General features: G+C 42.1%; 1 protein-coding gene across 16 annotated transcripts in view; it reads right to left on the bottom strand.

Annotated features, from left to right (window-relative positions):
• Nucleotides 1–24,704, bottom strand: part of phldb1b (pleckstrin homology-like domain, family B, member 1b) — a 119,172-nt gene that overhangs the window by 34,710 nt on the left and 59,758 nt on the right. For 13 of the 16 annotated variants that reach the window (XM_074679076.1, XM_074679069.1, XM_074679070.1 and 10 more), the window contains 2 exons: nucleotides 21,515–23,028; nucleotides 482–796 (listed from right to left, as the gene is read on the bottom strand). In XM_074679076.1, coding sequence (XP_074535177.1) covers nucleotides 482–796; nucleotides 21,515–23,028 — 1,829 coding nt within the window. The remainder of the gene's footprint in view (nucleotides 1–481; nucleotides 797–21,514; nucleotides 23,029–24,704) is intronic. The other 3 variants (XM_074679077.1, XM_074679073.1, XM_074679085.1) reach the window with 1 other exon arrangement.

Below are 24,704 nucleotides of genomic sequence, written 5' to 3' on the forward strand. Positions count from 1 at the left end.
TGGGATGTTGTTTTGTACTCGTGGTTGGCTCAGAGTTACTGTTTGGACTTTTTAAGGTCCAGTTTGATGCGTTCAGACTGCTCACTTATTCGTCAGGGATGTCCTGTCAACGTCAAATGTTTATGAATTTAGGATGTGAATTCTGAAAATTTAAATGATACTGTGCAGGGTCACATCAGCCACTGAGAGCAGAGAGAAAAGCAGGTAGAGCTGCTGCCTATGATGCAAAGTGTGAGTTCAGTTTAGATAAAGTAACTGCATCAAACTCCGAAACCAATCAACCAGTGTGGCTCTACACTCCTGAGGGAAGGACGTGCTTCGTATTCTTGATGGGTCTCCTAATGGACTCCAAATAGTCCATCAGCCTGTCTTTCCAAACCACTGTACTTCGTTAGCAAAGCCATGCACACCAGTTGCACATGCTGGCCCCCACAGCGGCATGCAGACGGCGTCTTTGCTGGGACACAGCGTCCCCTCTGACCTGTCTGTCTCCATTGTGCAGAGCTGAGGCTGTGCAGGGAGCAGGAGACGTCCTCACCTCCTGATGGGTGCTCTCTGTGCTACTACACTCCTCCTTCAGGTTCTCCTCGTCGCTTTCTCTCTGTCTCTGCGCCAGGCGGAGAGAAGCCGGGGATGCAGTCCCTCCGAGGACGTTCTCCAGGGACGGTCTGCGCACTAAACCCTCTGTCAGCCCCCCGGGGAAACCTGTCCTCCCTGAGCCCAGAGGGTCCAGAGTGCTCTCTCCTTTGTTGTACTCAGCACAGAGGTTCAGGATGGTCTCCAGTCGCTGGCGCTCCTGCAGGAACAAACGAAAACATCACATCAGATTTTCTACATTAAGGCATGTCTTCTTTGTGTCAACAGAAAACACACCGTCACACCTCAGACACAGTCTAACCTCTAATTTACAGAAACTCATGCATATAAAAGACCAAAAAGCTGCTGAATTCCTCAATTTACTGCAGAAAAATGTCTGCCTCTGGGCCATAAATCTGACTGAAAGACAGAGGTAATCAATTTTATCTTTGTTACGCTCACTAATCTGGGATTTTTGTCTACTAGGAATGTGCAGATCTAGCAGGAGAAATGGTTAAAACATTAAAAATTGTACCCTTTTTTGCTTTGACTCTTATTCACATTTAATGTCCCTCTGTAAAACATTGTTTTAGCCGCAGAAAAAGCAGAAACTCTTCTGTAGAATGAAAGAAGTGCATGAAATGGTGCTTGTTTAACATCAATGTGTTGCTCGTGTAAAGAGGAGGTTTCTGCAGGTGATTGTGACTGGAACTCCAGGAAATCAGCTGATCATTGTGGACATCGCTGATCTCCAAAGCTTCAACACACGTTGACTAAATATATTCAAAAGTTTGAGCAGTGACAGTTTTTTTGTTTTTTTGTGTTAAGCCTGTGTGATTATCAGGATACTTCAAAGTTTATGAGATAATCCTATCAACGAGTTACCATCAGTGTTCATTAAAACACCAATGTCCTCATGATCACTAAATGACCTGACAGATGTTTTTAATTAAGAAACATTATTATTAGCTTAGCATATCAGCTGTAAAGCGATGTCAGATCAGACCTCATCATCTCATTTCAGCTCCATGTGCCGGTCAGAGAAGCTGCTTCTGATGCGATCTGAGGCTCAGACAGAGAAGCTGAGGGCAGCCCTGATTCCAGAAACCTGACCCAACATGGAGCTCAGAAAATCTGTCTGGTTGGTAAAAGCAGTAACGTAAAATCTCCTCCTCAGAGCCTCATCTTCAGCGAGAGCAGCAGTCACAAATTCTGTCACCCCTGAAACAACACAGCAGCCCACATGCTGGTCTCCTGTGGGTGCTGAAGACTCTCTGACTGTCTGTCCAGCTGTCACTGCGAGGGGTCAGCCCACCTATGGGGGCCTAAGCACCCTGTTCCAGCAGGGTGACCTCTGAACTCTGAATGTCAGCTGCTGTCTGCTGCTGCTGCTGCAGACAGAACGTCTCTGAAGGCTGCGGACTCCTGAGTTTAAGTGTTCAGGGCAAAAACTGAAAGTGTTTTAAATTATTTTAGAATTTATCTTGAGATAGAAAATTATTCTGTGAAAGCTTTCATCTTTTTTTTGGAGATAATAATTAAAATGAGCAAAAAAATTACCTCTAATTGTTATGAGAAGCTTGAACTTCACATATGTCCTGCTCACACATGCACAAAACTTTGACTTTATCCAGATGAACTGCATGTGTGACCAAAAGTAGCTGAGTTTTTCCTGCAGGTTTTCATGCATAATTTCTGCAAGCCATCAAGACTTTGAATGCAGCAAGAAATATATATTAAAAAAAATCAATGACCTGAAATCCATCATAAAAAACTTTGGGACCGATACAAGAGCTGTGCTATCTTGGTGCATGTTCTGAAGCTGCACTGCAAAAAGTGAAACCCAAGCAAGTGTTTATGTCTTTTTTTTTAGCCAAAGTTGTCTTTTTAGACTTAAATAAGCCACAATTAGTTTACAAGTCTAGAAAAATATCTGATTTTAAGATATGACAAGAGAAAAGTGATGCTTGAACTGCTAAGGGTGAAAATGAGCCAGAGGGGGACAAAAACTCACAAATAATTCAGGCGCACTTTTTGCCTTTGATTTCCTGAAATATGACATTTTTCTGGACTTGTCAGATGAATGCTGCCCTTATTAAGTCCTATGAGTCAATTTTTACCAAAAATAAGACACAAATACTTTCTTAGATTTTAGTTTTTTGCAGTGTTTGCAGCGCACATTTGAAGGCAGTTTACCACCACAACCAGACCCACTCATTATTCAACCATTGCTGCAATGTTGTTGGAATAAAACTGTTTAAATTTCAACAAAGTGAAACTTTAACTAATCAGAAACTCCCTCTGCATAGAAACATGGACTTGTTGCTCAATAAGAGGCAGTGTTCAGCAGTCAGATGAGGCTTGTGTAACTTTCTGCTCTTGTAATCTGCTCCTTGTCGTGTGGGAACTCTTGGCAGCCAAATTGTTCGCACCCACACACACAAATACCCGGGTGCATCTTCCCCCTCAGACTGCAGCCGTTCAGCTTTCCCACTCAGGGAGCATCTGCATGATTAGGAGCTGCAGCCCCACCATTAGCTCCAACCTGTAATCTGGGAACAGCTTTTAACTGAGTGGGTGGGAGTAAAAAGACCCCTCTGGGCTGTTGAACAGAGCTGCACATTCACCAGAGAAGAAGTCGAACTTCAAACATTAAGTAGCAACTACTCATGAGTCCTCCCACTCAACATCTGCTCAAACACACGCTCAGATTAGACCACTCAACTCTGACGCCTGTCTCATTTTGTCAAGATCGAAAACCCGCTCTGTGATTGTCTCGTTTTAATGCCAGACAGCCTTTGGGCGACAGAACCTGTGTGATGGATGAGGAGCGGGATCACAGACGCGTTTCACATCATCTCGTGTGTTTGGCCTCCACATAAATCAACTCCACGCAGCAGCAGTGACAAATGTGTTAAAATTACACTTCTAATCAAATGCATGTTGACTGATTTGCATGAATCCTTTATAATGAGAGTTGTCTCATGTGGTTCTTTAAATGCTGGAAGAATTTTCATGAATATATTTAAAGTAAACATAAATAATCCTTTAGTTTATGGGTCTCTGGGTCTATGTTTAGATTTAGCAGCAGGTCCTTCAGGGCTCACAGTGTCAGCTGGAAAGGAACGAGGTGGTACAGCAGGTCAGTGTGTTAATCCATTTTTCTGACTGATGCCAAGCTCTCTCTGCGCAGTCCAAAAGAAAAGAGGTTTAAGCTCAAAATTAACAATGGTTCAATGAGTCCACGCAAAGAAAAGCCTTTCTAATTTAGCACTGCTGAATGACGAAGAAATATTTCCACAATTAAATCAGAAAGCTTTCCTGGTTGAGCCAAGAGTCAAAGTTTGCTGTCAGATATCCTCCCCTGCAGCAGAATGAAGACAGAAAATCTGCTTTACTCACTCTCATGATGAACGCAGTTACAGGTCACAGCTTCGCTCTGGAAATGAGGCACACAGGAACCTCGACGTGAGGACAGATGAACAAATACCGGCCTTTACAAGGCGGTCACACCCCCTCCTCTTTGACACACACCCCAGTAACAACAAACCCCCCCAAACACCACCTTATTAGAGGACAGCAGGGTGACAGAGCTCCATGACAACATTCAATTATCTGTTTCCAAAAGCTCATTAAACTCTGAGCTGTTTCCATGGTTTGAGTTTCACAAACTTCTTCCTCAGCAAAATTCAGCTGTTGGAGAAATAGTCAACATACAGCATGCACAGCAGGAAGTCAGGTGTAAAGAGATATTTAACAAACAACAGACCAGAGAGACAACCCACGTTACTGTGGCTTCAAACCTCTGACTGTGAAGTCAATGAATGTTACTGAAACCTCCATAAAGAAGAACTCTAAATCCAAATCAAGAAATATGTTAGTCTGATAAACTGTCATATGGTAAAGGCGATATTCTATAACTTGTTAATCAGACAATACAATTTTATCCAGCGAAAAACAACCAATAAAAGTTGTATTTTTAGTTTTTAACAGGCCTTAATATCCTGACACACCAGGAGGAGTGGTGTGATCTGCCATCAAGCGCAGAGGAGAAAAACTCAGCTGCAACAAGCTGACAAGAGGGTAAGAACAGCACCACCAGCTTGAATGTGTGTTACTGTTTCAGAAGTTTGGAGTTTGCAAAAACAATGCGACAAGTATAACCCAATAGTTTTTTTCTAAATTCAAGATGAAATATCCTCCTATGGCAAGCTTTGGCTCTGATCTGGTGCATGACTCTCCTGATGGTCTTGCGATCCAAACTCCCAAACTTCTTTCTGTCTAAGTCAATGAAGCAACACAGAGTCTTGACATTGATTTGAGAGAGGTCATACTGCCACCCAAAAGAAACTTGCGGAGTTTGCCAGGTAAAATGTGCAGCACTTTTTAAAGTTTAACTTGCATATGCTGCTTCAGATACTTTTTACAATCAGATTTTATTTTGGGCAGAAAAGAAAGTATCGATGTCCTAAACAATTTTATGTGGAACTAGAAAAGCACTCAGGGAGTGCTAACGTCCGCCAAGCATACTGTGATTGTCACGCAACACTTTAGTCCTACTTTAATGTGATACTTCCTTTCAGCAGACTGTCTGCTACAATTTGGTGTTAGTTGCAGGTTTGTAGAATAATTTGTTTCCTGACAGTGTTGAAAATTATGTTGACCCAGTACATATTTCATATTCCAGATTTTAGTATCCAGAATATTGGCAGGATCTGGATCAGACTTTTACATCTGTCAGAAATTATGGTGACCTTGTCCTGTTTTGTTTTGCAAAGCATTCCAACCCTTTATTGTGGAGTTATATATATGGTGAAAACTGCCCTATCTCAAAATGTTAGAGAATACTTTTAAAAAATCCTGGATCCAGACGGCGATCCAGATCACCTCAAAAACGTAATCAATTCTTCCTTATCCTGTTTTGAACATTTTCTAAAAATTCCATCAAGATCTGTTTATTACTTTTTGAGTTATGTTGTTCACAGACAAGCAAACCAAGTCTCCAAAAACATTACCTCCTTGGCAGAGGTAATGAAAAGTGCATGCATCACATTTAAACCTGATTAAATTTGCATTTAAATGTATTAAGTAATAAATCATTAAATATTTTACCCTGATTTTTTCTGGGTCACCCTGTAGAGCTTTAGAAAGTTTACCAGAGAGGACCCAAAGGTAAAACAACAAAAGTTGCTAACACACTGCAAATCCTTAGCAGTGCCATAACCCGTTCTGCTGCCACTACGCCTTTGTACTTACACACTGGACTCTGTAATGGTGTAATTTAAGGGGCCAAGTGTGTGTTTGACTTTGTGCTGCAGCAAAAAGGGAGTGTGATAGTTTATCTGGAGCTCTCTCAGGTTTTGCAAACAACTAGCTGGAAATGCATTCTTATATGCAACAAGCTAACCTGATACACGAGACTCAATTTGTTACACAAACAAAAAAAAAAATGTTGGGTTTAAAAGTCTAGGCACAAGAAATAAGGAGGTGTGTACAGAAGTTTGTGTTGGCTTTCAAGAACCAAAATGTGTCTTCAATATGAAATGTCTTTGCGCCCATCCAGTTCAAACACTGCAAAAAAAACAGACATCTTATCAAGTGTTTTTGTCTAATTTTCAGTAAAAAAAAAATGTCTTTTTTGACTTAATATGAGCCACAATCACCTGAACAGGCTAGAAAAATGTCTTTTTCAAGTAACCTACCAAATGAGGTCTGAATTGCTCGTAACAAGTTTAAAAAAAATCTGCCAATGGAATAAGACTAGGGCTGCACGATTATAGCATTCGCAATCGCAATGTCAGCACATGCAATTCCGATTTTTCTCCATGATAACCAAGCAAGTCTGTAGACTCATCATGACACAATTTTTTTTATAAAAATCGCAAACACAATCGCAATCGCAATATTGTCCACCTAATCGCAAATCGCACCTTTTCCCCAAATCGTGCAGCACTAAATAAGACAATAGTTTCTTGTATTAAGACAGTACTCTTGTTTCAAGATTTATTTTCTCTTCCATTGGCAGATTTTTTTTTACTCATTGCAAGCAATTCAGACCTCATTTTTTCTTTAAAAAACTTGAAACAAGAAATTTTTCTAGACTGATAAGTTGAATGTGCCTCATATCCAGTATAATAAGACAGTTTTCATTTAAAATAAGGCAAAAACGCTCAAGATTTCAGTCTTTTGCAGTGAGCATGCATGTAGTTTTATCTCAGTTTAGCCAAACCATGATGCAGTGATAAACACAGTAAACTGCTTTTTTGGGGTACCAATAGATCATTTCGGAGACTTCAGTGAATCATTCATCTTTATGTATCATCATATGATTGTGATGTTACCATTACCATGAAGCGCAATAAACTGCCTTGTTGCTCACGTCAATAAGTTTGAGGGAGTACAGTAACCTCCAACGGGTAGGTTACATTACAGCTGGTGCAAATCCCACACACGTGAGTTTTCATGAAAAGCTTTACAGTGGGGTTAAAGTCCTGTGCGCTCGGCGTCTGTCACAGGGAGGGGGTGATACTTCCAGACAACCCAGAGTTTGTGGAGGAATGCCTGGTTCCCAGAGATCCCTGAGATCCAGCCTCGACCCCCGCCCCCCGAACCCATGAAACCAGCTCACACATTCCTGTCTCCCTCTGCGTCTCGGGCTGTGGGTGGCTCTCGTGACAACTGGGCCTGAAACACTTTCTGAGGCTGAAGTTTGGCGACGCTGTGCTAAAATCTAAAATAGAAACTACACGTAAGGTGGGAAACAGAAAACATATCATGGAGCTGTGACTTCTGCATGATGACAGGTGAGACTATAACTCAGTACAAACACAGGGGGGTGAAAAGTTATAAAGATAATAAGATAATAAGGATTGTAATATCTTTACACAGAGCACTAAGCTCCAACATTTACTTTGTAAGACAAAGCCGGTGTTATTTCATCATGCAGCTTTGTGCTCATTACAGAGGTATTTTTACCAAAGCTGTTTCCTCTTTGTAGTAACTCTGTTTTTCTGTAAACAACATTTTGCCAGGATAAATGTGCCTCAATTAGGAGGAACTGGCTTATTTTCCTGCTTCATTCTGCAGTCACTTTTCTCCTGTGACGTCTTACGTCTCTGTCACTTTTTCCTCCTTTATTCAGCCTGGCCTCTGCGTTTTACTCTTTACTCTCCTCATTTTCATCCTCACAGCAGTCAGCATCTCTTCCTCATGTCTCCCTCTTTCCCCTGAGAGTCAGCTTCTCTCGTTTTCCCTCGTGCCCTTTAATGTTCCTCCCCATTCTTCCCTCCTCCTCCTCCTCTTCCTCTCCAGGAGCCTCGGGGCTGCTTCCCGCCTGTGTAACTTTTGATCAGAGCAGTTACTTTATTAGCCGGATTCTTCCTCCCAGTGTTCACCGACGTCACGGGCATAAACAGAAATCTAAAGCGCGTAGACTTCAGCATGAGAAGTTCAACAAAGCCGTATTCTTTACATACATCTGCAAGCGCTAGGTAACAGTCTGCAAAACAAACCCATTCAGGATCCGAGTCTGATCCTCGGAGGGTTCAGCAGGTCCCAGAGGAGGAACAAACAGATGATTTTTCTGTTTCTCTCTGTGCTGCCGCCGCTCGTTCCTCCCCCTGTGGTACACATTAGCATCAAAGACAGGGCACAGGCAGGCAGAGAGGGGGATAAGACAAGCCAACCTCTCTGAATAACAAGCCGGTGGTCCTCCGTGTTGATGTCACTGGCACTGCTCTCAACATGAAACTGTGGAGTCGTTGCTCCCGGTGGGGGCGGCTGGCATTTAAACGGCTCAGGCTTCCTCTTCAACTGGGAGCCAAGTCCCCCCTGAGGCGTCTCTCAAAGTGAAGACCGGGTTCCAGTTATCATGACAAACACTCCCAGCAAAGAAATGACAACATCAAAGAGCAGATACACTGATTAGGGCCTGGATGGGAGTCGCTTTTTCACATTCTCTTAACACTGACACTGATAATAAGCAGGCTTAGGGCTCCATTATTGTTTCAGGATAGAGATAAAACCAAGTGAGTAAGATCTGAACTCAATTGCATCAGCTTTGTGAAGTCAAACAATTTGCCATGCATGAGAAATTATGAGATTAAACATCAATATCCGCCCAAAAACTGTAAGTCAATAGCAGCTGGTTGGTACAGTAGAGCTCTGCAGCACTGACTCCGTGTGTGCCTGAAGAGATTTAAAGAGCATGCCAGCCAAAGTAAACAGCAGCACCATGCAAACACTGAACCATCTGTCAAACTGGAGGATGCACACAGACGCCTGCAGCTCCGCAGATCAGTTACTGTCCAAGGAGCTCAAAGGCAGGTTTATTTTAGACACAACAGGCTGAAAATACACAGTTTACACACAGAAAATGTTCTGCATCCTCATCACGACTAAAAACACACTCTTTGCACATGTATCTGAGTGAAATTTATCACAAAATCCTACAGCATGGTGGCAATAAAATACGAAAAACAGGGGCATGGCCAAGAAGTTTTGCTTCAATGACAGAAAAAAAAAATCACTGAGCGGGGATTGCTTTGCAGGACATGAAAGGCACCACTGTTAGTTTCTGTCTGTTTCATAAGCAGGCAACTCCTCACAGCGCTCTAAATATGTAAACACTGGGGGTGTGGATGATCGTATGCTCTGCTAGATGCAGACAGTGCTGCAAGGATTTGGTAGGAACGAGCACTTCTAAACATCCTCAATCGATGTGTTCTGCCTCATATGATGTGGAGAATGTGTTTTGCATCCTCCTCATGACTTTAAGACAGATTTTGCACATGCATTGAGTAGAATTTATCACAGATTTATGCAGAATTGTAGCCATAAACTGTTCAAAAGGTGACTGTTAGAAAGGCATCAATGTCAGTCTCCTCAAAGAACTTTGATAAAGATTAGCAATGTGGATCATGTTTGCTCTGCTACATGGGGTGCAGACAGTGCTGCAAGGGTTCAGCACCTTAACCACCTCAATATTTTTTTTATCCTTATATGATGTGAGGAGAGTGTTTTGTAACTTCATCCTGACTGAAAAGAAGATTTCGCAGAGTGAAACGTTTCATGGTTTTTACAATGCTCTAGCTAGAATCTGCATAAAACATGGACATGGTCTTTGTGGTGTCACCCATTGGTTTCTGAAGGGAAGTCTTGCCTGACTTTGCTTTAAATCAATTCTCCCCACAAACAAATCACAGTGTGTCTGCTTTTGCTTGTCATAAAAAGGCCTCAATGTTAGTTTCAGTCTGTTTCATGACCAGAAAACTCTTCACAGAGCTTTAACACTGGCGGTGAGGATTATCATCTGCTCTGCTACATGTGATGCAGATGGTGCTGTGAGGTTTTACATGGAACAAGCACTTCTAAATCAGTGTTTGAGTGTTATATGATGCAGAGAAAATGTGTTTTAATGGTGCACAAGAAAGCCCCCAAGGAAACTTTAACGCTGACGATGTTAAATCTGTTTTGGCTTCATATTGACGGAAGTAATTTGATGGCTTCATATCGCTCAGGCCCTTCTTTAAATAAACCCACACAGTAAGTTTCTACCTGCCTGTAAATACACGCAGCGCATTTCTGCAGCTCAGCTCTTTACTCTGCTGCCGGCTGAGGCCCTGAAAGCGCTCTTTGTTAATGACTGAGCAGAAAGTGTGTAACCACAGCATCACATGGAGGACGCAGACCTTTCCAAACACTGCAGATATTATCAAAGGTCAAACCAAAAAGTCTGTCACAGGACTTCCAGGTCTATTTAAATGCCCCTGAGAGAGGAACAACTGCCTGAGCTTTGTTAATATTAGCAGCAGCTTCAGTTACCTTCATGAGAGCCGCCACGCTGTTCACCAACACAGGCTTCTCTTGAGCCAGAGCGAACAGGTACAGCACCGCCTGCTCCCTGCTCTGACCCCGCCTCGGAGACGGGAACGTCCTGCTGTCCTCCAAATACCTATCCATCACACACACACATCAGCACACACACACACACACACACACACACACACACACTCAAACACTTAACTTGAACTGAACAGCTCTGATCAGGCCTGGAAGATGTTGCTGGTGCACAGCTCCTCCTGGACTGTAAAGTGACTCCACAACTGGCTGTTCTACTTTGGGGCGGATGGAGAGCAGTCTGCACCCCCCCCCCTCAAACCCCTCCTCAGGTCTTGTGAGAGGAGGTGAGGACTCTGTGGTGGAGGGGGCGGAGTTAGAGATCATAATGTGCGGGGGTGGCCTGGGGTAGGAGGAGGCTTTCTAAGAAAAGTAGGGGGCTAAGTTTAAACTTCACACTGTATGCACTGACGGGGCTTTACTCAAAATAGGAGGATAAATTTAATCCAGGGAAAAGGTTTGATGACTTCTGTTTCAGCGGTCGAACGCGGAGCTCTCAGAAGTGTCGGCGATGAGTTGAAGATGAAAAGCTTGTGATGGAAAAAGTTGGTTTTATTTTTGCACACTGAGCTGACTCAGAATATCCCTTCATCCTAAGTGTGGTTCATACTTTTCAAATCGGATATTCACATACACTACTATTACTACTGTATATTTGAACAGCATTAGGAGATTCTGTATTCTGATAAAGGTGTCACCCAAAGGAAAGGTCACCTTCAACCAAACCTCTCAGTAAAGCCATTGTGATGTATGATCTCAGCAGGTTAAAGCAAGCAGCCAGTGCACACATAAACAGTTCTTTGTGTTCATCATGAAGTCGCTTCAGACTCTTTCTGCTCCTTTATTGATCCTACTCTTTGTTGATACCATGTTTATGCTCGCATATATGACAGCAAAGCCTTAACTGAAGCATCTGACTCTGCCACAGCCTTCATCTTCACAGACAGTTTTACTAACATTACACAGAAACACAGCAGTGGTCTTATGACTTCACATTTTGCCTCCTGGGATCTTCTTTCCTCTGTTTAACATGGGAATACATCACACTGTGAGGGCTGTGTGTGAATAAGCAACTTCAGGAAAATTACAGAGGCAGGTCGTCCTGAATTACCTTGAGATTTTCATGTTGTTATTTTTATTTATTTTTTATTTTTTTTAGGGGGGGTTATTATTTGCAAATGTTTGTACTGTATCATCTGAGAAAGTAATGCAAAACTTTAAAGTCCTCTGCTGAACATAAAAAAATAACATTTTTAACTGAACTCTACACATCATAATTAGGAATGGGTATCGAATTAGGTACTTTCATAGGTACCGACCAAATTCTGTCAAAAGTACCGGGTGTCAATTCATGTAAAACCAAAAGGTACCATGTTTAGGTACCTAAATGCATCCTTGTGACTGTGAGGGAGTGGAAGAGTAGGTGATTTTCCATGCTGGACATGAACACAGCATTGCAAGGTTATATATTGAAGAATAAATATGTTGAATTGAAAACAATGTCTTATTTCATTATTAAACAAATTGATGTTTTTTACCACATAAACACAAAAAAGTATCGAAACTTGGTACCGTTGAGTACTGGTACCAATTGCCAGGTACCGGGCATCGGTACCGTATCATTTCAAATGTGAAAGGTACCCATCCCTAATCATAATGCAACAGCACTTCATGAAGGTCTGGATGTGATATTTTTGTGGTTTAAGACAATTTCGCTTAGTTTTGCCAGAACAGATCTTGAAAATATCACATTTTATCTCTTTTTTTCAGAAAAATAATTGCAGAATCCCTCCTCATTCCATAATTCACTCATCTCCTACTGCTCATCCTGTTCAGGGTCGCAGGTAGCTTGAGCCTTTCCCAACTGTCATGGGGCGGTACACAGCCTTTGGCCTTGGGGTACAACCTGGGCTGGTCTCCAGGGCACACAGAAACAGACAACCTTTCATGCACACACTCACACCTACAGGCAATTTAGAGTGACCAGGTAACCTGATGGTCACGTTTTTGAACTGCGGGAAGAAGCCGGAGTACCTGAAGAGGACTGAGGCAAACTCCACGCAGAAAGGCCCACCTTGCCCGAAACAGGGAACTGGTGACCTTCTTGCTGTGAAGCAACAGTGTTAACTGCTGCACCACCATGCACCCCAAACTTTGGGCTTAAAGTTAAAAAAAAATCAAATATATTTTTTTAGCAACTTTTTTATGCTGAACTTGTGTGTCTGTGTCTTTGAAAGCACCATGGGGAAACCATTTGGTAGTGTGTTGTGGAATACAATAACAATAAAGTCTTAAAAAAAAAAAGAAATACAAGCTCTGTGAAATGTTTATCAGTCTGAGGCTACAAAATGAAGCTTTAAAAAAAATTCTGTATCACCAAAATAGTTCATTGTGTTTCTGTTGTCTCTTTCTAACATTACATCGCCTGTCTTTAACCTCTTTTTCACAAACGTTCAGTCTGATTGTCTTTGCATAAACACTCAAACAGTAAGGAGGTGAATTACTTCTATTCCACCGAACAGTAGCATGACCCCCTCTAGTGGAGAGGTCACCAAACAGCAGGCTGCTCTTCTGTTTATTGAGGAATAAAGAACAAAATGAAATCACAATGCAGCTTAAGCTTCAAACAGCTGCCTCCTCGGCTGTCAACTTAAAACACTACGAGGAGAATCAAAGCAGCCGAGCATCAAGTGATCGTGCTTCGTCCTTGTTTTCAGAGAAGAAAATCCACACGTGGCATATTTGTTGCTGCTGTCTCAAGACTGGATTATGCAGCTTTCCTTTGGACGGAGGGAGAAACAGATTTATCTCTGTCCCAGATAAAAGATCCAGAGAAGAGTCGACTCGACTGCCTCCTCTGTCCCAGCCTCTCTGTTTACTCACCCATAAAAACAGTGAGAGTCACAGCAATCTGCCAAATGATGGTTTGCACTGAGACAAACACACAAATAAGCAGGTTCATTTGCAGGGTAAACATTTTTGAGGTGAACATTTTTTTTCTCTCTGCAGAAAATTACAGAAAACTTGTGCAATGCTGCAAAAGTCACAGCCGCAGGACGGAGGGTTTGTGCAACAGCGGAGCAGGATATATTTGGTCGTCTAGGTGGGCAGGTTCAATGTCTCACAGCAGCTTTAAATATATTTGGTCAGTTCCTGTCAGATGTTGGTGTAGGTAGATTGAGTCCTGCAAAGCATTTTCAGTCTGCAGAGAAAATCAAAACCAACCGGGAGAGACTTTTCTCATGAACTTTAAGAGAAATCAGGAACAAATCGTAAACTCCTCGCACTTTTTAGATCATTTCTGGACAACCAGGCCCTGATGTTTTCAAGCCTTCCCCACACAGATTTTCTTTGTCAGATGAGCTCTCATAACTCAAAACTCTCTGTATGGTATAAGTGAGAGGCACTGCTTTGATAAAGCCAACTCAAACCGAAGGACTCTTGTGTAATAGTAACTGTTTTGTAGTTTTTATCTGTACAACATGTACAAGGACGTTCCTATAAGACAAATAGGATAGAAAAAACAAAACAGACACTCGAGGCCAGCGGGATAAAAGCAGCACACATCAGACTTCGGCAGACTTTTTGCTCTAGGGTTGGTGGAAAAATGTCAGGATAAAGTCAGGAGTCAGGGTGAAAATTCAGCCGTTGGTGATCAAACACCCGGACAATGTCAGGAGAAGTGCATGTGGAGGGTAAGAAGAGGGAGAACGGCATGTTTCTGTTTGATAAAGAAAAAAACTTTAACTTGCTCTTAAGATGCTGCTGTAACAAATCACTGCCTGAAGAAAATATTCAGGAGTGAGCTCGGACACAAACAGACACAAGTTCACAGAGAAGGAAAAAGCTTCATGTTGGACGTCATTAAAGATGCAACTTCTGACCTATTCCACCCTCCAGCTGCAACCAGCAGGAGCTGGGAACAACAGATATGCTCCTCCACAGGACTCAGCCCAGGTCGCCCCCCTTTGAGCCATCACAACACAATCCAGTCCAGTTAGCTAATCACAGCCGACGTCAAACAGAAGCTCCACATAAATGATGAATCACTGTTTCTACAGAGTCCACATCTTAAAAGCATTAAACTGATGCAAACAGACCGAGAAATGCCCTGCTTTGTGTCATTTGTTATCTTGAGTTCAATCGAAGTGTCATGTTTTCTGAGCGGCTGAAATGTTAGTTATGTGCATTTCAGGGGGAGGCCAAGGGAAGGAGCTTCTGTTGCCTTAAGTCATAGAGTCGTAAATTTTTATGCTGCATGGAGAAATATAACAGACATAACTTTGCAGAAGAAGATTTCATTAGTCAATCTCCAGTTTTTAGATTATGTGATAACCATCAAGATATTTCTATTTTCAGACGTCTTGATTCTTATCATATCACTCAGACTGATCACATCTTTGAGGAAACTCTTGACGAAACCCTTGAATAAAAGATAGCGCTTCAACCAGTTTAGAAACCACAATATTTTTTTGTTCTTTTGTCTTTTGTGTCAGTTTTATTTGTTGCTTTTTCCTCAAAAGAGCAGACCTCTGCAGATAATCAGCTTCTCTGATAAAAAGAGAATCTGAATGAATCACTACTGTCAACCTGATCTAAACTGCAAAAACAGAAAATATAAGATTTTTTGTGTTGTATTTTTTAGTGAAAATGATAAGACTCAGTATGAGCCACTTGCGGCGCTACTATTGGGCCCACTCATTTTAGGCATGCAGTGACAGCTTCTCAGCCAATCAGTGGATTGTACCCCTACGTGTGGTCTCTTCGTCTCTGAACAAAGAGAGACGATCGGCCTGGCTTCAGGCTGATCGTCACCAGCAAGTCATCTAATCAAATGAATGACATTCGGGCGCTGGCTTAACAAGCATCAAGCTCCAAAACAGATGGAGGTAAACACTTGGCTTTATTAAACATGGCAAAGCAAGGCAGCTTGTTTTTCTTTAAATTCATGAAAAAATACCCCAAAAGGCAGGAAAATGCCATCTTAGATAAAATTATCTCCCACGAGTTACCAGCCAGCTCGTCCGCCCTCTCTCCATCATGTCCTCTGTACCCGACCCCTCTCAACAGCAAGGCAAGTAACAGGCTCATTTCAGCACTGAACTGAAGACAGCGACACAAGAGTCACACAGGTTGGCAACTGAGTCACTGTCCTCAAACCCGCGACAAAGAAAAGGGAACCTTTTTTCACATTTGTGCTTTTTTTGACTGGCCCATCCAGTTTTCTAGAGGCCCATCCACAATCAAAGTCCTGGCGCTTCTAGTGGTATGAGCCACATTCACCTAAAAATGTTTTATTTAAAATAATATAATGACAAAACACGTGCTTGAATTGCTTATAAACAGTAAAAAAAATCTGCCTATGGAGTAAGTAACATGTATTTGTGAAGTTACCTGAAATAAAACATGTTATAACACAGGAAATTAAATAATTAAACGTTTCTTACTCCATTTAGATATTTTCACTCTTTTCCAGGCATTATTTTAGTCTTTAGTCTTTAATTTACTGAAATAAGATGTTTTCTGGAATTGTCTGGAGAATGTAGCTCATATTAGGTCCTATAAGACAAGTTTTACCACCACCAGTATGAAGTCATTGTGCACCAGCTAAATTTGAGCTCTTCTACAATTTGCGTGACAATGACAAATAAGGGTTATTATCAAAAGTATGCTTTAATATGCTTGTAGAAAATACATGTTTGTTTGGGTGTGTAGTTTGTATTTCTGTAGGTGTCATAGCATTTAATATGATATTTTTACCATTTTAACCAATTAAAGAATCAGTCCCATTAAACGGTCAAATGGTTTAACCGCAAATACATGACAAGTATTAAATAATTCACTTTCCTTGTAGTTATGCAAATGTACTGATAAAAAAAGAGAAGTTATCTGTTATGAAATATCATCTTAAAGTACATTTAGGTATTTCATTTCTAAACTTGAAAATATGGATTTTGTTGAACTGAGGAAGCCAGTAGGCCGTAGACATCAATGTTTTTCTCTCTGTTTTGGGGTCAGTTAGTTTAAAATCATTTCTAGTTTCATTTTTACAGTGTAATAGACTGATAAGATCATATTCATGGGAACTTTTCTGATTTTTAATGAGGAAACATTAGTTACACCAGATGACATTTATTAGTTACTTGTCTTTCACCCATTTACTGATTCTCTTTTTTTTAACACAATTCTGCTTCATTCAAGGTTGGTTCATTCTGAAGAAGGGGAGACGTCAGCAGAAAATGTTTTACTCTTAGTAGACAGATCTGAATATTATGAAACCAAATAGATTTATTCTGATTTGTTATAAGATTTTTAACACAAAGATGTAACCACTGAGTGGCACCAGACAGACTTTAACTTTGGGTGTTGTTGTAATAATGATCTGTCAAGTTTAGTCAGACTTTTTTCAGACAATAAACTTTAATTTTGATCAACTCTAAAACATTTGGTGAAAAAAAATTATCATTTATGCCCTAGTCTTTTTCATCTGCCTAATAAATTAACTCAAAAACAGCAGCTGACAAAGCGATATCAAGTATTTTAGTCATTATTCATTCAGGGCTGTGAGGGAAGTATTGAAAGTTTTTAAAAAAAAACATGACAAGATTTATTAAAATCATGTCCTAACCATCATCATGAAAGATCAGGTCACTATAAGCGGACAGAGGGACTATGAGTGTGTTGTATGTGTGGCACAGACGAAGCATGCTGCGACTCAGCTCTTACGCCAAGTATGTTTGCCAAGTCAGCGTGTCAGTCAGACGGCCATGTGGAGCAAGTCGTGCCAGGCCGGACAGCTTGGATCACAGGAAACAGACGGGTCATTAAAGAGGGCTCTGCCTGCAGCCCCGAAGGAAACGCAACACTAGGTGCTATTTCACAGGCTTCACTGTCCTGCAATATCCTTTAATGATGTCAAGGTTGTGATCTCTGAAAGTCTAAAGCTTGTTTGTTTATGGGAGACCAGTCTCTCATGAGTAGAAAGGTCTCAGCTCCCTTTGTTCCTCTTTTTTTAACGATGAGTAAACATCAAAGGAAATTAAAAGGATCAGCAGGTTACGTCCATAAAATAAAAATTAGAACAGAGTCCAATAATTTCTGCTCCAGTGATTATATGAAGCACGTCTACAGGGGCCTGTGAGAGAGAATTAAAAAACCCAGGTTACCTGAGCTCTGTCCTCATCAAACGTCCTGCAGAGCTCAGGTTAGTTTTCACAGATTCATGACAATAGTATGTCACACTGAGGTTTCACTCTGACATACTTCAGTGGGGATGAATACTTGAATCAATTAACTTAGCCACTGTTAACTGAACAGAAATGATTAAATGACACCAATAGACCCAGACCCTTTCAGAGTATTTCAGTGTTGGAGTGTAGCTGTAATTTCCCCACTGCCTCCTGCTGCCTCTGAGCTGTGTGCTCCTGTTGATTTCACAATAAGAGTCTCTTCCCTGAACAAACTTCTCCGAGCATCCTTCTTCACACAACTTTGTTTTTAGGTAATCAGTTGTGTGAATGAGTAGCAGACTGTGTGTGAAATGCTTTGAATGCAGACGCTGTGGGGCAAGAAAAATCTGTCATGACAGTGAGTCAACTGTGACTAATTACAGGCCCTGCAGCTCCCCGCCCTGCCTCTTCCTCCACCTCCTCCTCCTCCTCCTCCTTAACTGAGCTGCTGCTGCTGTTGCTGTGAGTTCCTGCCTCTGAAAAACACAATCCCATCAGAGGAGTGGAGGCGCTGCGTCTCAGGCAGCACTCGTGTGTCCCTGTTTGACTTATTTATTCAGCATAAATGCGGTCCTGACCCTGAGTAACAGAGCTGTTTGCACATATCTCATGTCAATATGTTTTGTGCCTGTAGATTGTTCTGGTCCAAAGGCTGCTGTGGTTAATGAACTCTCACCAGGAACAAAGAGAGAAGGGCCTGACTGATTCAGGGGCATGAAGGTAAACAAGAGCAGGGGAGTAAAATAAAAACAGCTTCTAAAACTTTTACAAGGACTATCTGATTGATAGCTTCTTTGATTGGTCAGCAGATAGAGACATTTTGAAGATTGAAAACATGACCTTTGTTCTAAAAAAAGAAGTTTCACCAAAACTGAGACTAAATTCTCATACCTCCATTGCATTTTGGGCAAGAAACATCTGTTGAATCAAAAAAAATGGCCTGAAGATGTTATCAGCTGATAAATAATTTGATCAGAAGAAAGAAACATCTAAAGATTGAGATGTGTTGGTGTCAGGCCAAACTAGGGGCAGGGTCTGTGAAATAGCCATGGCTTGACCCTTGTACGCAAATATCTAATTTATAAAGCAATACTTCATGCATTTGTCTCTGTCAGTGAAAAAAGTAAATGAGCAAATAAAATATGGAGCTAAAAATAACACTGTGTAACCTAACTACAAAAGTCAAAGACCATATAACCCCAGACTATTACTGAGTTTCTTATTTTACTTTGTGATGAAGCTGCCTGAGCAGGGGTGGAAATGTGGATATGATGTGTTGGGATGCAATGTGATGGCCGACACATGTTTATCATAATGTATGAGGGGGACCACTGCAGGTATCTAATAAATTAAAAATTACCTGCAGTGCATTAAAAAGCCTTTTACACATCTTGAACTCAGTGGTTGAGTCTCTTTTGTTGTCAGTGTTATTATACACAGTGCTGTAATCAGCAGTCTGTCCCCACCTGGTACTCAGAGTTTCTTTTGCATATCCAACATGTTGCTCTACTCCAGCTGCAATCAATAAAATCTCTAGAGGTGCACTATATTGGAATTTTTGCAGAAATTCAATGTACCGATATTTAACAACTCATTTAGCCAATAATGATACTGAAATTCCTTCTGTGCACATAAATGTTCATTCATACTCTTATCACATTCCTTATGTAATATTCATTTCTTGTACAAAATAGTAAAAATGTGCATTTTAAACTGTAATTTTTTGACAATAGCTTTAAAACCAAAAAAATCCAAAAGGCAAATTTGGCCAATTCCATAATTGACTGTCAGTAAACATAAGATCTGTTTGCAGGTAACGTGAGAAATGCAACAGTACAGCAGTTAAACCCAAATCAAATAAAATAATTAACTTTGGTAAATGTGCCTAAACGAGTCAGCTACATGTACCTTACAGACTGCTGCTTAAATTCAACTTGAAACAGGAACCAAATATGGGACTACTCAATCTGACCTGTGCAAGCAAAATCATAAATACAGGTTATATTATATCGGCGGAATTTGATGTGTTGACCGATATCTGCTATTTTATACTCAAGCCAATATCGGTCTATGCCAATAATGTGCCAATATCATCATGCATCCATAAAAATCTCTGAAATCAATAGCAGTAACTGGGTTTCTCTTTACCTTGTCTGGAACTGTAGCTGAACAAGATGGCATATTAGCACATGCAGCTCAAAAGATGTGCAAGTCTTTGTTTTGAACTTAAAAACTTGAATAAAAAAATATGACACAAATGTTGAAACTGTCTACATCAATCAATAGGTCTAAGTCTTCTGTTCGAGCTTGCGAGTCCTAATGCAGTCAATACTTAAATCAGAGTCGAGTCCTGACTTCTTAATGCAGGACCCAAGAACAGCAACACTGGTATCAACACTTTGTTTCTGACCTGTACCCAAGCACTACAAAATACAAATTAAAAAGACGCTTTAGGTTGAAAAAAGCCAAAATGACATTTCTTTCACAAGCCACAAGCCTAACTTCTATTAATTAAAGACTATGAGTAGAATTTTACAGGATAAGTTGAAATGTATAGAAGTTAAAAAGATCAGTATATCAAAAGATGCATGCAGGACACCAATGGGGAGGCAAAGGCTGAGTTTGATGTCCCATGAGGTAACAGACTTGATTCAGAAAGTTTGACATGCACATTTTACTTTGAGTTGATTAAATAGAAAAAAAAATGTAGAAATTATTCTTCCTGCCCCTATAAGTTTTAATTCAGCAAGCCTTTTATCTGGCCCTAAGCCCAGGTCTCTATAAAGGGGTCAACCCAGTCTCCGGGTTCAGATGTGTCTCTACAGACACTCTGTGTTCCTACCTCTATAGGAGGTCCCAGAACAAGACCTGGAGACACAGGGCATGTTGGTCTGAGCCCGAGCCACCTTCACTCACTCTCACACTCAGGAAAAAAATCACAGTTTGTAATTACAAGCAGAATGAACAAATGTCTTCTCATGCAGGCACCAACACACAGAAAGGCCTTTTAAAGGACTTTGTCTCAGCGGTTTCATTCAGACAAGTAGACAAGTTCAAGATGTCTAACACAGCTCCCTCCCCCGCTCCGTTCAGTTTAGGAAACAACAAACAATGCGGTTGCTAAGGGCTCATCAGGGTACCCCGAGACGGCATGACAGCAGCAGTTTAGTGAGCCAAGTTACAGACAGCTCACTGAGGAGGTTTACAGGCCGGGTTACTCCTCCTTTTCCAAACAAACACAGAGAAACTGCAACCATTAAAACTCCTGTTATCCAGGAAACAACACCAAACCTCTGCAAGAATATTTACAGCTCTAACATCCCAGCTCCTCCTGAGATAATCACACTAATCAAACTCTTCACATGGGTTAGAAGAGGCCTGAGGCAAATTACTGACATGCTTTAAGATCCTCTGTAAAACCCTCCCTCATCGCGCTTCAAGGCTTTTCTTTGTCAAACTAAATGTTAAAACATAGCAAGGCAGGCTTTCAAAGGAAAATCTCATTTTAAGAAGCTCCTTTTTTAAGAAGATAAAACTTATCCAACCAGTGCTAAATTCTAATCCAAAGCTCATCAGCACCAGTATGTTCAGATAGGCTTAACACACAGATACTGCTAATTTAATAAGCTCAAGCTAAAAGTCCTCCCATCACCGTTAGGAGGCAAAACTCTGATGTGATTTTGATTTTCTGTTCAGGTATAAAAAGATTGAAGGTCCAAGTAAACCATTCCCCATCTCTCCTGAGCAGAGGGTGAAACCCCTCAGTGTGGTCGATCAGGTTCGTGAAGCAGTGGCATGTGTTAGTGACTCACCAGCCTCTCCATCTCCTGTTCTCGAAGCCTCTCCTCTCTCTGCCGCCGGTGGTACTCCAGCAGCTCGTCCTCGTTGTCGCTGATCTCAGAGATGCTGTTCTTCCTCTCCCTCATCCCAGGATGGGGTCTCCCTGAAGACATCTTCCTGTGGGTCCTGGGACTGGACACGGGGGACGAACCAGGCAAGGAGCCCAGACTGTAAGCAGGGGACAAGGCATTTCCAAAGCTCGCCTTTCGAACTCCTGAACCAGCGCACCCTCCACCTCCACCCTCCATCATCATGGAGGTCGGCGATGGACTTCGGGCCCTGATCCCTCTGCTGCAGCTCGGCTCCTCAGATGTAGATCCAGACTTGCGACGAAGCCTTGGACTCTCTGGAACAAACTTAGCCAAACCTGAGGGGCTGTCAGGAGTCCTCAAGGTGGGGATAGTCCCCGGAAGAGATCCTGGAAGTACCGGGACCCCCCTCCGAGCCAGAGAGGGGCTGAGAGGTGGCAGCTCTCTCATACTGCTGCCCCCCGCGGTGCTCCCATTAAGCTCCAGGTTTCTCCTCGCCATGCGGGGGCTCTCAGGGGGCTGCAGCGAACGTGAGTGCTGCTGGAGAGGAGATCCTTGGATGATGTGGACGATGGGGTCCAGTGGAGGCTGGAAGGCTCTAGTGGGCTGGGAAAGCTGCCTGGAGGGGCTGGAGGACAGAGAGCAGTCAGCTAAACTGGCCTGCTCTCTGAAGGGACTGGCAGGTCTCTCTTGGAGCACAGTGGTGGTTTTGGTCCTGGGGCTGGATGGGGACGGGGACGGACAGGAGGAGAATTTGGGAGTGAGTCTGGGGCTACTTGGCACAACATTTCTACCACTGAGAGATTCACTGGAGGACAGGAAAGAGGTCTGTCGAGGGCTCTCAGGCCCGTCTTGGCTCAGTCCTCGGCGGCTCGGCTTGGGGCTTGGAGGAGCCTCTGTCAGGACCTTTCTCTGCAGACGGGGGCTTTCCTGAACCTTCTGGCCCAAGCCACCACCGCTGAAGTTGGGCAGTATGGTCCGTGGCTGTGGTACGGGTGGAGGCTGGGCGGTGAAGTTGTAGCTAGAGGAGCGTACAGGCACTGGCGGCAGAGACGAACTCTGGTCCTGGGGTCCTCCACTGGGAGACGGGCTGGTGAAGCTCCCACTGCTGGCCGCTGATGGGGAGGAAAGGGGGGAGAAGGGAGGGGAGTTATTCTCATAGCTGGAGCCCACAGACATGGCGCCTGGGCTGGTGGGAGGAGAGAGAAGATAGCGCCCCCCTCCGTTGACCATAGGGGACAGGGGGGAGGCCGTGATGGGTTGTCCTCCAGGAGGCTTTTTGGCCTCGGAGGAAGAGGGCTGAGGGTCGTCCATGACTAGAGAATCCATGATGTCCTGCAGGTCCTTCTCGATGGAGCTGACGATGGCACTGTGCTCAGACTGGACTCTGTCTCCAGGAGCAGGGGGAGGATGGGCTGGACCAGCCTGGTGATTCCCATTGACCAAGCTCTCTGTGTCTGAGGAGAAAAACGACTGAGATCAGAATTTGATTCATAAAGTCAGAACTCCACCAAAGCAGAGGCTCATCCATGTACTCAGCTTGATTATATTCAACAGACTGCATATCAGACACACTCAAATGTTTTCTCATGAAAGTGCAACTGATGAACTATTCGGCATATTGTGTTGGTTAATAAGGACTACTGTGTGATTCTGCAGAAATCTACTAAAGGCAAGGATCTTTCTTTGAGTCTGCAGAGAATGATGTCTGAGCCAGAGCATCACAGTTACACAACAGCATTAATTTGACAGCTGAGTTTGACACATTTTGCTCTTAACTAAAACTGTTCTTCCTGTGATTGGGAAGCTGCAGTGGCCTTTGGCACCTCAAATGAACTCTTTCAGCCCTTAATCAAATGAAATGATTTTATTTTTGTGTATATCTACATTGCATTATTACAAGGTTGCACCATTTTTACACATTTTCAGCTGTCACAACTTAAACAACTGTATTGTTTGGGAGTCTGATTAGTCAAAAAATCATGAAACATGATAAATTCAGACATATTCAAACAAATACCAACTTAAATCTGTTACTTTATAGCTTTTACAACACTATTTCTTGGTTTATCAATATAAAAAATACTCTTTGTGGTATCTTGTAGCATGACACTGATTGTCGGTTGATTGATGTAGAAAACATATCCAGCACAGACATGCAGAGATAAACTTCCAAGGAGGACCAAAGGCTAGTGCCATTTTGTGGCATTCTGTAAACTAATACGAAAAAATTGTAATTTAGACAACAAGGATACCAAACATTTTATAACACTCCTTGTAAAGCTTCATGCATTTCAAATATCTTTTCATATTTGCTTCTTTTTTCCAAAAACTGTGTCCTCTTGTTGGCTCTTCAAATGTTTTTTTTTTCTCTTTTTTACTTTGCTGTTCTCTATAGAGAGGAAAATTGAGAAAATTAAAGTTTACATAAACAGCCTCACAGTTTCAGAGAGTGTTAAGCTTCTACAGCCAGCACACAGTGCATCACTGAATTGTTTGCTTGTTGTTTTCCCCTTTTCTTGTTAAAACTAAACATTTTTTGAGTTGTAATACCTAAAATGTGAAAAGAGAAAACACAACAAATGTGTAAACAAAGATGTTAAATGGACAGTAAATAAATTAGACAAATGTTGGCTTTATGACAGCAGATATTTTCTCCTGGAATTGCGAGGTTATGTTTCATCACAGGAAACATCTGAGGTTGTCAGCCTGTGAAGCATCTTATGAAACATAAGTCTGAAAACACCCAAGTCTTTGAGTCTCTGGAGAATTTCACATATTTCCTACAACTGTCCATTCATGCTTTTTTTATGCAATCATCCACTTCCTGTTTTCTATCTTTGCATAGAAGCACAGCAAGAAAGGGAGCAAAGAAAAGATTAGTGGTGAGGAAAGGAGGGAGGACACAGCCGAGGAGATGAACAGGGAGACAGACAGGCCTACGCTTTGGATAGGGATCAGGAGAAAATGTGCCTACATAACCCAATTACTGTGTGGCCCGAAAGCAACAGAGGACACAGGCCTGGTAATCTAATCCTGACCGTCTCACTCTAATGTCAGCAGCATAGTAGATTATTACAACCGAAACACTGCGCCACGTGGGAGAGTCACCCTCATGGCCTGGAGGCAGGAT

The sequence above is a fragment of the Halichoeres trimaculatus genome, unplaced genomic scaffold (assembly GCF_033239565.1).
Source record: "Halichoeres trimaculatus isolate MK-OKI-2021-1 unplaced genomic scaffold, fHalTri1.1 fHalTri1_scaffold_9, whole genome shotgun sequence".
Taxonomy (NCBI): domain Eukaryota; kingdom Metazoa; phylum Chordata; class Actinopteri; order Labriformes; family Labridae; genus Halichoeres; species Halichoeres trimaculatus.